This window comes from Podarcis filfolensis (genome assembly GCF_964270895.1).
Source record: "Podarcis filfolensis genome assembly, chromosome: 7".
Classification (NCBI taxonomy): Eukaryota; Metazoa; Chordata; class Lepidosauria; order Squamata; family Lacertidae; genus Podarcis; species Podarcis filfolensis.
Genome location: NC_139603.1, coordinates 48830793 through 48844721, shown reverse-complemented (window position 1 = coordinate 48844721; position 13929 = coordinate 48830793). Strand labels below are relative to the sequence as shown.

Sequence of the window (13929 nt, the reverse complement as noted above, 5' to 3'; positions counted from 1 at the left end):
AAAAACTGGGAGACGTGATTCAGCGGCTTAATCACAAGAGTTTTTACAAGGTTGAAATCCAAGTAAAAAGTGAGAGAGGCACTGCTCCAATCATAAATTAACATGAAGAGGGAATAAACCATTCCTCCCCCTCCCCACCTCTTTACTCTGAGGGGCTGGCTTTAATTTTTTTTTGCATTTCACATGAAAAGTATATGCCTCATTCAAGGAAAAAAAGGGGGGCTGTGTTTTACTTCATTGTTTTGCAACAGGGAAAGTGCTCTCATGGTTGGCCTCCAAATGATCTTAGTTCAGTCTAAATGTCAGTGCTCATGAATGTGCCTGTCTGGATTTTCTGTCATCCCTGCTAATTGTGCATAACAGGGTCAGTATTTGGCACCAGGATGAGAAAATGTGGCCAGCACCATTTTGTGCAGCTGTCAGATGTTCTTTAGCTGACTAGTATAAGGACTAGGGGAAAGAGGGTGGGGGTGGGGTGGGGATGGAAGCTCAAAGATCTGTGGAATTCCTAACAACATAATTTAACTACCTGTCAACTTCTTCTCACTATAGTAGAGATACTGCTGGAACCAATGAAATGGTTTTCACCCACATAGCTCTTTCTGCACACAACAAAATAGGATTTGCAGGGAAAACAAGGAGCCTTGCTATACATTCCTCTTAATGCCATGATGAGCAATTGGCACCAATAAGACCTTTTCTTCTGAATACTAATTTACACTTGGGGATGGGCAATTTTCCCCCACCAATAACACAGCTAAAGAGGGAAGGCTTAACACCTGCCCCCTCACATGCTGTGTAACTGAAGACAATCACCACTTTCCCATGCTTGCTTTTTAAATTTTTTCATAATGTGATTCCTAATCATGTTGTTAATGTAATGTATATTTAGCCCATCTTTCTGCCCTCTTCTTCTTCTTCTTCTTCTTCTTCTTCTTCTTCTTCTTCTCCTCCTCCTCCTCCTCCTCTCCTCCTCCTCTCTGTGTGTATTTCAAAGCCCACCTGGAATTTGAATGAAACATTTTTCATGTGCATATATCCGTGAAGGAAATGACAGTATGTTGGAAAGAGTCCTACTGCCTGCTTTTGCCTGTGAAATGCTACAGATAGTTAACTTCCAGATGGGTAGCTATCTTTGTCTGTTGCACCAAAACCAGCAAAGAGTCTCATAGCACCTTAAAGACTAACACATGTCTTAGGCAAGCATTAGAGGCCACTTCATGATATGCAGAAAGCATTGTCCTCAGCTGGCAAGGGGTATAGAGGAGGAAAATGGTAAAAGGTAGAGTTAGATTTAACTCGTATTCTCTAAATATGCCACAGGGTTGGATGTGTTTGTGTGTGCTTCTTTCTCTTTCATTTCTAAGCCCCATGAGCTCAGAGAAGAAAATATGTAATGGCCTAAAATTGGGCTACTGTTTCTTTAATACAAAAGGAACTGAGTCAGCGGCCTACAATGAATTGGCAACGTTTGCATGACTCATGTAACCTTTCACCTGCATGTGCCTGTATATATAGAGTGGTCATTGATTGTGTGAGTATGGGTTGGTTGGATGGTTGAAAGTTGGCTGTCAGTTTTGGTTAGATAAGAAGACTTTTTAAGTATAAAAGCAGTAATACTCGGCAAAAATACTCGTTCTCAAGGACTCTTTTGTGCCAACTTGGGTCCGAGGACCAGGCAAAGGAGTCAAAGGAGGTCAGAACCTTTTCTTTTTCAAACACTGACAAAATATTCCACTGAATATTTTGTCCAGTTTATGCCTTTTTTACACGTAATACTTATGATTCCTCTTTATCTCCCTATAGGTGGAGGTCTACAGTTGACAATTTCCTTCCTGGTTCTCTAGTCACAATTCTCTGCTCACCTGGCGAGGCATCACTGTTCTGCTCCCAGATCTTTCAGGTCAGAGGATGTGGTCTTACTGACTCCCTCCAGCTTTCCCTGAATGAGTCCTAGCAAACACTGTTTGCTGTGAGCTCTCCATGGTGCTGACAAAATGCTTTTTGCCCTGCCTTGATCCACTGGACATGACTGGACTAATGGACTTGCCTTGCCATGACTCTGCTCTTCAGAATACAACTGCCACCCCACCTGTGAATGCCCCAATATAAATCTAGCCTCCCCTGATACCCTAAGGTGGGAGAAGACAGAACACCATCCTATCAAAATCCCTACTCCAAATCCCCCCTAAATGTAATTCAGTGAAGTCTTCTAATTCAGTGAAGTCTTCTCATTTAGCTCTGAAACAGATCTTTGTTAGGTTTCAAACTGCTCTTACTGGCAAGCAAAATTAATTCAGTGACAAAACTGTCTCTAGTGCTGGCTTTTATCAGGAAGTAGCCCTCTTTATGATTTACACCTTGTCTTTAAAAATCCTTTCAATATCATTTTCTGTTCACTTTAAGAAGCTATCTGTGGATTCTGCTGAATTAAAATTGAATCCTCTTCCCCTTTGTGGTCTATTCATATCTGCCCTGAAAGCAGAGTAGGAAAGTTGCAACCAGCAATGTCAATAGGACCCTATAAAGATTAATGGGGTACCTGCCAAGCAACAAGGACTCTGAGTGATTTCAAGGATTCCAAAGACTCAAAAAATCAATTTTGCTGAAAACGTCTTTGCTTAATTTAATACCTGATAGTATTTGACATCCCTCTGGTCTAGTGTGAACAGCAAATGAGCATGAGGAAGTGGTTTTTCTCTATGTTACTGCAATACTTACAAAGTAAAATAAATACACAGAGCAGTCAGGTGCTGAATTTCCATGTTTCAAAACAAAATTAAGATTTTCTTCATGACTATTTTTAAAAATGTTCCAAACAAATGGAGATAATCTAATTATTGAAGCTTATTGAAGATGAATAGAGAACTGAGTAGCTTAGTAAATCTTGCATATATTGTACTGGTTTGTCTACTGATCTTCTATAACATTCAAGAACTAATTGAAGTGGCTGAAAATTTGGATCTAAAATGAATTTGGGTGCTAGCAGACATGATTCTGTCTTTGTTACACTGTTGTTGTTTTTTACAATAAATTCTAGCTCATGCTTGAGGCTCAAATAGGATAAGACAAAATCTTTCTTCTGATGATGTCAGAGGTATTAAAATTCTGTTTTTAGTGAAGATTTCTGCATGTCCTAATTGCAGGTTGGAAATAACTACTGCCACTTCTATCACCCTGAAAAGGCCATAATGATGGCATGCATGCTTGAATTGAATTTTTAAGCAGAGCTAATACAAAAAGAGACACAATTAAATAGATTTAAAGATTACTTGATCTAAGCACAGGGATTTAGTGATGCCTTTCCAAATATTTAAAAAACCTCTCTGACATGGAGCAAGAGAATGGAAACTTGGAAAAAGAAAAAGAGAAGAATGAGCATGGAATCTAAGTAGATTGGTGAATTGAACTAATGTTTTAATAAATATATGGTTTTCTGTAGTTAGCAATCACTTAAGTGAAAGATAAAGTCTCTGAACTGCTGGGTAATGCACTGAGTGTAGATCAGGAAACCCTGAGTTTCCTTCCAGCCAATGTCCTGGACAAAGAATCATAATGGCATGGATTCTAACTAGGCTGTTGTAAACTGAAGGGTTCCTTCCATCCACTGATAGGTTGAAGATCCAGTTGAGGACCCTGTTGGCAGAATGAGCAAGGCAATTTTTGGCAATTCCCACTCCCACTGCAGTTTTCTCCACTGTTCCAAAGAATCTCCTAGTTCTCCAAATCAGATTTTCAGGAGGCAAAAGGTTCTGTAAGAAAGGGAGGGGTAATCACTTAAAGTTGTCTCCTCCGTCCTCTTCACCCAATGTATTTTGTTGCCAGTGGAATCCCAGCTAATAAAAATGGTTGTGGAAGGGTTAGGCATTAGGATTATATAGTGAAGACAAGTATTTTGATCACTCACTGGTCCTAACACTTCTTTCCACATAAACAGTAGAGATTTATTATGAACATTTTGCAACGTAACTTTTGGACAGCTGAATGGGGTGAGATTGCTGAATGGGCTAATGAAGACTGAATCCATTTGTACCAATCATAATCCTCCTCAGAAGTGCTGGTTTTGACTTAAGGAGACAGGAATCCCGATTAATGGATTTTTCAAAACACATTGTTTTGCTCCACAATACTTAGTCTGTGGCAGCAGAAATTACAATACATGTTAGTCTAAATAGTCATAATGTATTCAGTGTGGCCTTGAAGGCTTCGTCCCACTGCCTGCATATAAATAAGGTTATTTTTATTTTTATTTTTTTCTGCTTTGTTTTATTCCTAGCATGCAGTCATTTGTCTCATGGTAGAATTTTCACAGCTCCATGTCCAAAACAGATATCCTACAATGAAACATCACACCGACATACAAAATTAATTCGTGAAATTTTCACAGAAAGGTTACATCATCAAACACTATATATTTCTGGAAGAAGAAAGAAAATGGCATATTTTCTCAAAGCCTGGTTTCTCTAAACTGGATTGTTTGGACTGTGTGGAAATGTACTTTGGTTTAATATGGTAAAGGGAAGATATTTTGTCTTTGCTTAAAAATTAATACGTCACCTTCCAGGACAAAGCTGTCACAAAGCAGCTTATAAACATAATGTAAATAATTTTTTACTAAAATGCTGCTGCACTCAGGTCCTGCTTTGGGGCTTTCCCTAGGCATCTGGTTGATCACTGTGAAAAAAGAACGCTAGACTTAATGGGCTATTGGCCTGATGAACCAGCCTCTTCTTATATTCTTAAGTACATTTAAGTTATTTGTATATTTGTACAACAAAAGTATACAGTTTGCTCAAATTGAACCCCTTTCACAAAGCCTTTCATGCATTCACTAAATGAGGAGGAGCAGGCCATTCATAGAAGCTTCTATCATGCACTCAAATCAACACATGGGTGCACCTATCATATAACTTCTTTGTAAGAAGAAGTGCTCATTATTGGTTCAAATTGGAATCTGACAAAGACCCCCCCCAAAAAAAAAATTAGAAGCCATCATTTTTTGTAGAAACTTTGTAGAAAGACTTTTTGTAAAGACAAACTTCTTATAGGTGATCTATTGTTGTTTGGAGTTTATAGTTGCATGTTGAAGTTCCCCAGAACGAGCAGCCTAGGAGCAGTGGCGGAGCTTCATGCTCCAGCACCAGGGGGGGCAGAGAGCAGGCGGGGACGGGGCTGGCACTCATCCTGGGGGGTGGGGCACGCCACCCGCAGGAGTGTGGTGCCCATCATGGCTGCCCCCCACCCGCGCTTCAAGTCTGCCCTGATGCTGCACCCAGTACATAGGTGATCTATTCTGCTCATACACCCAGGTCTTGGAAAACCACAATTCCCCAGGTTGAATGAAGGGCTGGCACACAGAGCAGTTCCTAACTGCCTGTGCCATGTTCCCCTTAACCAGATTGCCCATGATGCATACCTCATCTTGCCCAGAATCACTGCAATTGTAGTCGTCCCCCCCCCCGCTCTCCCCAGCTCCTCTCTTTCCAGGCACATCATATATCCCTTAATCTATAAAACAATAAAAACCCAAATTTAAAAATGCACAAGTTAAAAAGTTTTTTTAAAAAACATTTTAAATAATTACAGTGGTACCTCGGGTTAAGTACTTACCGGTAATTCGTTCCGGAGGTCCGTTCTTAACCTGAAACTGTTCTTAACCTGAAGCACCACTTTAGCTAATGGGGCCTCCTGCTGCTGCCGCGCCGCCGGAGCACGATTTCTGTTCTCATCCTGAAGCAAAGTTCTTAACCCGAGGTACTATTTCTGGGTTAGCAGAGTCTGTAACCTGAAGCGTCTATAACCTGAAGCGTATGTAACCCAAGGCACCACTGTAGAGCAATAATAACAGCAACAGAAGCCACCAACCGGCTCCTGCCAAAGAGTCTGTTCAGCCACAATACATCCACAATTTCCCAGACATTTCGTTTTTCAACAGCTTTTCTGTCCAGATTTGCACTTTTTGAAATATGACAACCCGTATTTCAACCGTAGCTGGAGTCAGTCCGGGCCCTGCCCTCCCCTCCAGGCCAGGTGTCATGGGAGTGTCCTGCAAGCCACATCTGAAGTGTCTTCTACTAATCAACTATTTGAGGTGCCCTATCCTCTTTTTCATCTGGCCCTAGTTAAAGGAGCTTTGCATCCGGGATGAGAAACCTTTGGCTCTCCAGATGTTTTTGAACTGCAACTCCCATCAGTCCCAGCCAACATAGTTAATGTTCAAGGATTACTGAAGTTGTAGTCCAACAATGTCTGAAAAGCCTCCTGCTGTTCATGGATACCAGAACCCTTTTATACTCAGGGCCTGGCAAGCACAACCATTCCCCGGATGTTTGAAATTTACCCTGGCCCATTCTCTTTACATAGGGTGAGGGGGCACTTGGCTTGAAAGGGAAGCCATTAGTTTGAGCTCTATGCCACTTGGTGCCCTTCAAATTATTTTTGCTAATTTTTTATTTCTGTGTCACACAGGGATGAGCAAAATATGTGCAGACAACTGAAAGAATGAGAGGCAGCAGGGAGGGAAGATGACAGCTTTAAAAGGATTAGAAACAAAGCACTGCAAATATGGAAACATAAAGAGTCTGAAATGGGGGTGGGAGTACAGAGAGAACACACATTCCACATTAAATTTGAATCTGCTTTGCAGAAGGATTAAATGCTCACTGTGGACTAGGAGAGAATCCATTTCTAATGGTGAATTTATATCAGTCCACAGGGAACCCTATCAAGGCACAGCTGACTAATGAGTATCATTTTCAGTTGATTTCATTAGTATTTAAGTTATAGCATGAAGCACATTCCCTTGGGTGCCTGAAAGTTAGTGATTTACATATATTCACTGAGAAGATTTTGGTTCTGCTAATGTAAAAGTGATTTGTTAGCTGAGTGAAGATTTTCTTTTCATCTGCCTCACCTAAGTCCACCGATTCAGAAAAATAAATATTAACTATTCATATATGTTCTATCCCATTATAGCTGTGAATTAAAGTTAAAGTCAAAATTATGCTACCAGACATGGCATTCCCTTGTGTATGATTCACAGCTTCTGTGCAAAGGGAGGTTTGCAACACTGTATTTATTGCAGAAAGCCTCAATGCAATAGATCTTTTTAAACAGAGTGTCCTTAAAGCAGTATGTTATAAAACCACCTACAGAGGGAATTGTCAGGGTATAAAATAACCAAGGGAAAAACAGGGGTTGGACGCTGCAAATTAGCATTTGTGTTACAAAGAAAGAGTTTGGTATTCAGTTAGCACAGCTTTATTTTAAATCTGGCCAAGCCGATCAAAACCAACAATACAAGTGTCACATCAAATGCAAGCATGTGTTGCCTACCCATCTTCTTCAATGCTAACCATCAAATTAAAACTGCTTTCTCTTTACCTGGAGGGTGTTTTTTCCTGTTACATTTTCAAGCCACAAAAATGCTCTTGGAAATCATTTATCCCAAAGGGGGAGCCATGGATATGGCTGCTTCTAACGAAGACTTTTTATGCATGGTATATGCAGTGCTTCAGTTATGCCCACTTCTCGCTTGGAAACAAAAACATGTATATCTCTCTCTTTCTTTTGACTACTTGGTGTATTACTTACACAAAGCAGGCCTCAACCGCCCAGGGAGGTGAGACTGTAGAAGAGCAAGTTAAGAGCAAAAGGGTTTTGTTTTTTCCTCCTTCTGCACTCAAGCACCAGGGAAGGCTGCCAGACAGAAAACTGTTGAACTGTTTTACTGGGTACCAATGTGCTTTCGAGTGGGGCAACTGGCTGACTCTTCATTTTTATTTTTTTTTATAAGATATTTATTAAGATTTTATAAACAAACAAAAGTTACAAAGTAGAGAATAAAAAACAAAAAAACAAAAAAACAAGGAATAAGAAAAATACAAGAATACAAATGAAAAATACAAAATACATAAAAAATAAATGATAAATAAAAAAGCACAATTAAAAACAAATCAATCTTTTCATGTCTTAAGTTTCGTTTACATATTTTCCTGACCTCCTCATGCCTCCCTTTTTTGTATTCCAGTTTACATTGTTAATTCAGCAAATCCTTACCCTCTTTGTTTTTATCTTAATTATATATCTTAACATATTGAACTTCATATTTTCATCTAATTATCAATCCTTTTTTACATATTCTTTTAACTTTGTTACTAAAGCCATCTCATTTCAATCCTACATCATTTTAAGAACTGGCTGACTCTTCAGAGGGTGGTGGTCCTAAATCCTAATCTAGGGAAGCTGCCTTAACACTCAGGGAGATGTTTCTGTTGGGTGTTAGATGTTGTAGCCCTTAATCTCTAATAAAAGCTGTTAACTAAACATCCTAGTGATTGTGGCCATTTGTGCAAGACAAGAGGTAAGGTAAAGGGACCCCTGACCATTAGGTCCAGTCGTGGCCGACTCTGGGGCTGCGGTGATCAGCTCGCTTTATTGGCCAAGGGAGCCGGCGTACAGCTTCCAGGTCATGTGGCCAGCATGACTAAGCCGCTTCTGGCGAGCCAGAGCAGCGCACGGAAATGCCGTTTACTTTCCCACCTATTTATCTACTTGCACTTTGACGTGCTTTCAAACTGCTAGGTTGGCAGGAGCAGGGACCGAGCAACGGGAGCTCGCCCCGTCATGGGGATTCGAACTGCTGACCTTCTGATCAGCAAGTCCTAGGCTCTGTGGTTTAACCCACAGCGCCACCCGCGTCCCATAGCAAGACAAGAAAGTTGTTGGAAATGGACACATGGCCCTGGCAGGCAGAAGGTGCCAGATTCAATCCCTGCCATCTCTGGGTAGGGCTGGTAGAGGGTGCCTAAAATCCTGGAAAGTGACTGTCATTCAGTGCAGCTCATGATGAGATAGATGGACCAATGGTCAAACTTCATATAAGGAAGCTTCCCATGATGGAAAAGTATTGATGCATGTTAGGCCAACCCTGAAACAAGCATTTCTCCCCAACTTCATAGGTTTATTTCTTCTTTTCCGTACTCTTAGCTCCCTGCTGCTCAAAATGGTATGCATTCTGTTGACATCGGGCCACACAGAGAGAGAAATATTTTGTACATTACTAAATGAGTAACAGTGAAGCAAATAAGATTCATTTACACTGTAATTTACAATAAGCCTTTGCCTCCCCCCCCCCTTGAAGTGAACAAAAGCTTGATTGTCATTGTATGCACCACTCGGGTTTGTCATTGTTTGTTTTACTCCTTACTTCGAACCTTACAATGTCATTCTCCTCGATGCTGGAGAAGTACATGTTGTGGTACATTTTACAGATAATTCTCTTTTATGAAGACCTTTGTTCGTTTATTGTTAAATGAATATGCAATAAAGGCCATTCAGCTTACAGCACAGTGAGTGGTTGGTCTTTGCACATGGAAAAATTATAACAAAGCTGGGTAGAATTATTTTTTCATCAAAAACCCCCCACAAAAAACGTACTGTATATAACATAGCAGGTGCAGTTTGAGAAAACTTTGTTCAGCTTTCTACAGATTTTTTTCTTTTCATATAGGCAAACCACAATAATATTAGAGCAGCTTATTAATAGCTCCATCCAAACTAGCACACACATCCACTTTATGCCAGGAATTGAGAATTTGTAGCTCTCCATTTGTTGTAGGATTCAAACACGCATCAGCCCCAGGCAACATGGTCAATGGCCACAGACAATGGGAGTTAATAGCCCAACAACATGTGTCTTGTATGCCTCTTTACAGCAATTCCTGCAGCCAAGCTGGTGCCAACCATATTGCTCTGCTTTCCTTTGTACCACATCAGGGAGGCTGAGATAGGGGTCTTGTCATCTGGGCAGCCCAGGACCTCCATGCACACTGCCCAGGCTTGCACCCCAGGGAGGACACTTCAGTGTTGCTAATGCAGCAAAAACTACATGGGAGGGAGCAATTATGAGCAATTCTCCAGCAGTTTGACTACCCCCAGAGGCACACACCTTTGTCTCTGGAGACAATCGGATGCCAGCAACTAAGATTGGCCTGCCTCAGTCCTGTTACACAGGTATATAATGATCAAGGCTGCATTCATATGGCACTTTCCTGACATATAAATTTCCATATTTTCCAATGTAAAATCCACTTCTGGAAACCTAGTGGTATGTCAGGGAGAATTCAGAGGAACAAGTGATAGAAGAGGTGGAGCAGGGGCTCAGGGATGCTGTGGAGCTCTTCAACCACCCAGAGACAGAGGAAGTGGAAGAGAGGGCAGAGATTAGCCAGGAGGAGGAAGGGCTCAGGGATGCTGCAGAGCCCTTCAACTGCCCAAAGGCTCGGGAAGGAAGGTCAGACTCTGGAAGAGAGGGGGCTTTCAAATCAGCACAGACAAGGAGGGAAATGAAATGTAAGGATCAAAGACATCTCACTTGATTCCCATGCCTACTTTGTTGGTGCAGGAATCGAAGGAAGCCACTCCCCGAATCTGACCCAACGGGTCTGGACGCGTAATCCTGAACTGTACCTGTTTCTTGTACATATGTAATAAAGACTGTAAATACAGAGCTGACTGTGCTGGGGTGTTGATGCGAAGGGGAGACACCACCTTTACACGGTATCTACTAGAAGTTTATAACTCATTTCCATGTTAACCATTTCCAGAAAATAATCCATTTCCAACCCTGGAAACCTGGAACATTGTGGGTGCTGTGTGTTTCCTGCAGCTTATTTAATTATTTGATGCATTTATATCCCACCTTTCTTTCAAGTTGTCATAGATTGCACCTCCACTGCTCACATAGTTTTGGGTGGGATTTTGGCATGTTACTGTGTGATCAACAGAGGAAGCATGCATGTGCAGAAAGGGTGGGGGGAGTGGTGACATGTACAAACACATTCCTCATTGTGTCACACCACAGCCACTAGTGTGAATGAATTTTAGTGCAGCATGCTGCTATATAAATCAAAAGGCTAGAGTTCCATAATGCAAAGGGTAGTGCTGTGTAAAACAAATGTTAGAAATTGACACAAAAGTGATAGCATTGTAAACAATAAAGTTAAAAGACGAAACTCTATGTATGTATGCAGTCCTGGGGATGCTTGAGGGATGCAATTTTTTGAGAATGCTAAAATGGATTGACCTGATCTGCAGCCCTGGGACTAATATGTGGCTTGAAAAGCAGTTGTCCGCTGGCTTCTGCACTTCTGAATGTTCCAGTGAAGTTCTTGGCTTTAAAAAAAGATCATATTTTTGTTTTTAAATGTGTATGTGAAAGAAATTACATTTTGAAAAGTGCATTTTGAGAGAAAAGATATTTAAAATATGTGTTTAAATGAATCGTTAAATACAGTTTTCATTAAATCCGTCTTTGGAAAAATAGGTTAATTCAGAAACAGAATGTAATGAAGACATGTGATACTAATATAGACCGGAAATAGACTGATATGTCCACTCCTAAAATGACCACAGGAGATGAAGAAGAAGAAGTAATAGGCAGGTAGCTTTCATTCAGGTAATTGACATTAGGCAGGGAACACAGAATCTAGAACTCCTTAATTTTTTTGGATAATGTAATCAATTCAAGACCAGTACATAGGATTTTTCTTATCATTCCAGTGGGATTCAAATTGCATCTAATGTGGGCAGAAGTTCTTTTCATGTGCTTTTCTCTTCATTTAGGTTTGTGGCATCTCTTGCTGAGAATGCAATCCAGACAACTAAGTGAGAAAAAAACATACTTTTTTCATTTTTTCTTTCATTCTTATTTTAAGTGCTAGGGGATCTAATGGTAAGGCAAACAATTTGGCTGACAATATACATCACTGTCACATGCCTTTTGTTATCAACATTTTTGATAAATTCCAATTGGTGTGAATTCTTGCTTCCAAATATGAATAAATGGCCTGAATCCATTGTCTATAAGCCACTGCAAAAATAAGTTTTAAGTGTTTCCAAAAAGGAAAGGTCCTTCTGAATTATCAAAGGCCTTTTCTGTATCCATCACTATCAACAGGGTCTCCTCTAAAATTCTGAATTTATAATTTGTGGTATGTAATACTTCTCTTCTACCATCTCTTTTTCTCCTTTATAATAAACCCATGTTTGATCTTGGTATATCTCTTTATACAAGACACTGTTTAACTTCCTTGTTAAGACAGTAGTAAATATATTGTAATGAGTATTTAAAAGTGATATGGGTCTATAAGATGATGCTAATGTCGAATCTTCACCTCCTTTAAGGATCACTACTATTGTTGCCTCCTTCCATGATTGCAGCAACTATTTTTCAGTCTGGATCTCACTAACTTTCATTGAAGGGAGTTACTAAAAAGTTTGAAGTTTTTATAGTGCGTTGATGTTAAGCCATCAGGACTTGGTGCATAGTTTTCCATTAAAGCCTAAATAGCTTCCAATATTCCATTGCCTAAAACAAGTTTTTCCAATAATTGCTTGCCTTCCTCAGTTTCAGAATTTTCATTTTATATAAATACTTTGTTATTTTTTCTATTTGTGGGTTGATTTATATAATTTAGAATAGGGTTTTTAAAAGTCTTCTGTAATCTCCTCAGGAAATTTAGAAATATCACACACACACACACACACACACACCTCATTATCGGGGAATTTGCTTCATCTGTTCTGTTTCTTTAATTGGTATACAATTCAAATGTCCTTTGTCTATTTAAGTTAATTGACTGGCATAATTTGTGTGTTTCCAAAACTTCTAATTGTGGGTTTTTTTTACAAATGTTATTTTTATTATCATTGATGTTACCTTGTTTTGTTGTATTTTATTAATTTCCAGGGTAAGTTCAGTTTTCTGTTTTTCCCATTATTATTTTTTGTGATGTTCTTATCAAGAGTTTACAGAGTTTACCCCTCTTTACACTTAACACAAACATAGATTGATTTTCTTAGATACATTCATTTTAACATCTATTTTATACTCGTTATTTATTTTCTTGTAGTGTTTCTGAACAAGATTGTTTACAAATGGACTCAGGCAATCTTCAAATAATAATAAATTGCAATCTTCTAGCACCAGTTACCTCTCCCTTTTTTTATAACTATTGCAAGAAAGACAGATGAGTTCTGAGTGGCTTCATCAGCAAAAATCCACGCAAAATCACCACAGCAACCTCTAGATGTCTCATCCTTCAGTGGATCTCCACTGGACACATGAACCACACAGCTAGATGCAATCCCAGCAGTGGTGGTCATGTGAGGCATTTACAATGAACAGTAGTGAGCAGGGATGTCAGAGAACTCTGATGGAAATGAGAGCATAAATTGCCAATGTTGGTTTATTTATCCAATATCCAGAACAGAAATCAATCCAGTAAATATGATCAGCATTCATTGCTGCCGTTTTCAGTCCACAAACAATATATAATTGACGAACTTCCCATGCCATTAGAATTGCATTTCATCTGCGTTGAAATGAATGGTGTGGAATAACATAATAATTTATTTAATTATGTAAAATTCTGCCATAGCAGGCAGCAAGTCAAAGAACATAGTTTTTGATGCAGGCCAGAGTGCGGTGGAATGGACAGTGCTGCATGCAATGAACACAAACCAATGCCTTTCTACACCAGTCGTAGCATGACTGTGATGCAAAGGTGGCTGATATGATAATCAAACCACAGTGTAAAGTATTATAATATTTAACAGATTTGGGTAAAGAAATATTTACATGCTTTTATGCTCTTTCATTGAATGCATTCCACAGCTTGAACGAAATAGCAGCTGTGCCTCCTTCACGGACCGCTAGCAAATATTAGTAAATGATACTCAGTCTGAGGCTTTCACTTTAAATCATTGGTAATAGTGTTCTGCAGTCTTTTCTTCACAGTAGCAAGTGACTTTAAAAAAAAAGGTGCTATATTTTATATTGTGAAAGGAGGATTTGAAATGAAGAGCTCTTCTCTGTCTTCTGTGCTCAGAAACAGCCTTTTAAAGTGCTGGCCGCAGACATGATGG

General features: G+C 39.7%; 1 protein-coding gene across 15 annotated transcripts in view; it reads left to right on the top strand.

Moving 5' to 3' along the window:
* The window catches only part of LOC310766652 (uncharacterized protein), a 139275-nt gene that overhangs the window by 53456 nt on the left and 71890 nt on the right, over window positions 1–13929 (top strand). For 8 of the 15 annotated variants that reach the window (XR_014550297.1, XR_014550298.1, XR_014550299.1 and 5 more), the window contains one exon: window positions 1807–5554. The exons of 5 other annotated variants lie outside the window; for them this stretch is intronic. Coding sequence is in view for 5 of the 10 variants with exons in the window: in XM_083623145.1 (XP_083479271.1) it covers window positions 1807–1957 (151 nt within the window). In the remaining 5 variants the exon portion in view is untranslated. Of the gene's footprint in view, window positions 1–1806; window positions 5555–10607; window positions 10646–11625; window positions 12314–13929 lie in introns of those variants that run through there. 2 more of the 15 variants (XM_083623146.1, XM_083623147.1) reach the window with 1 other exon arrangement.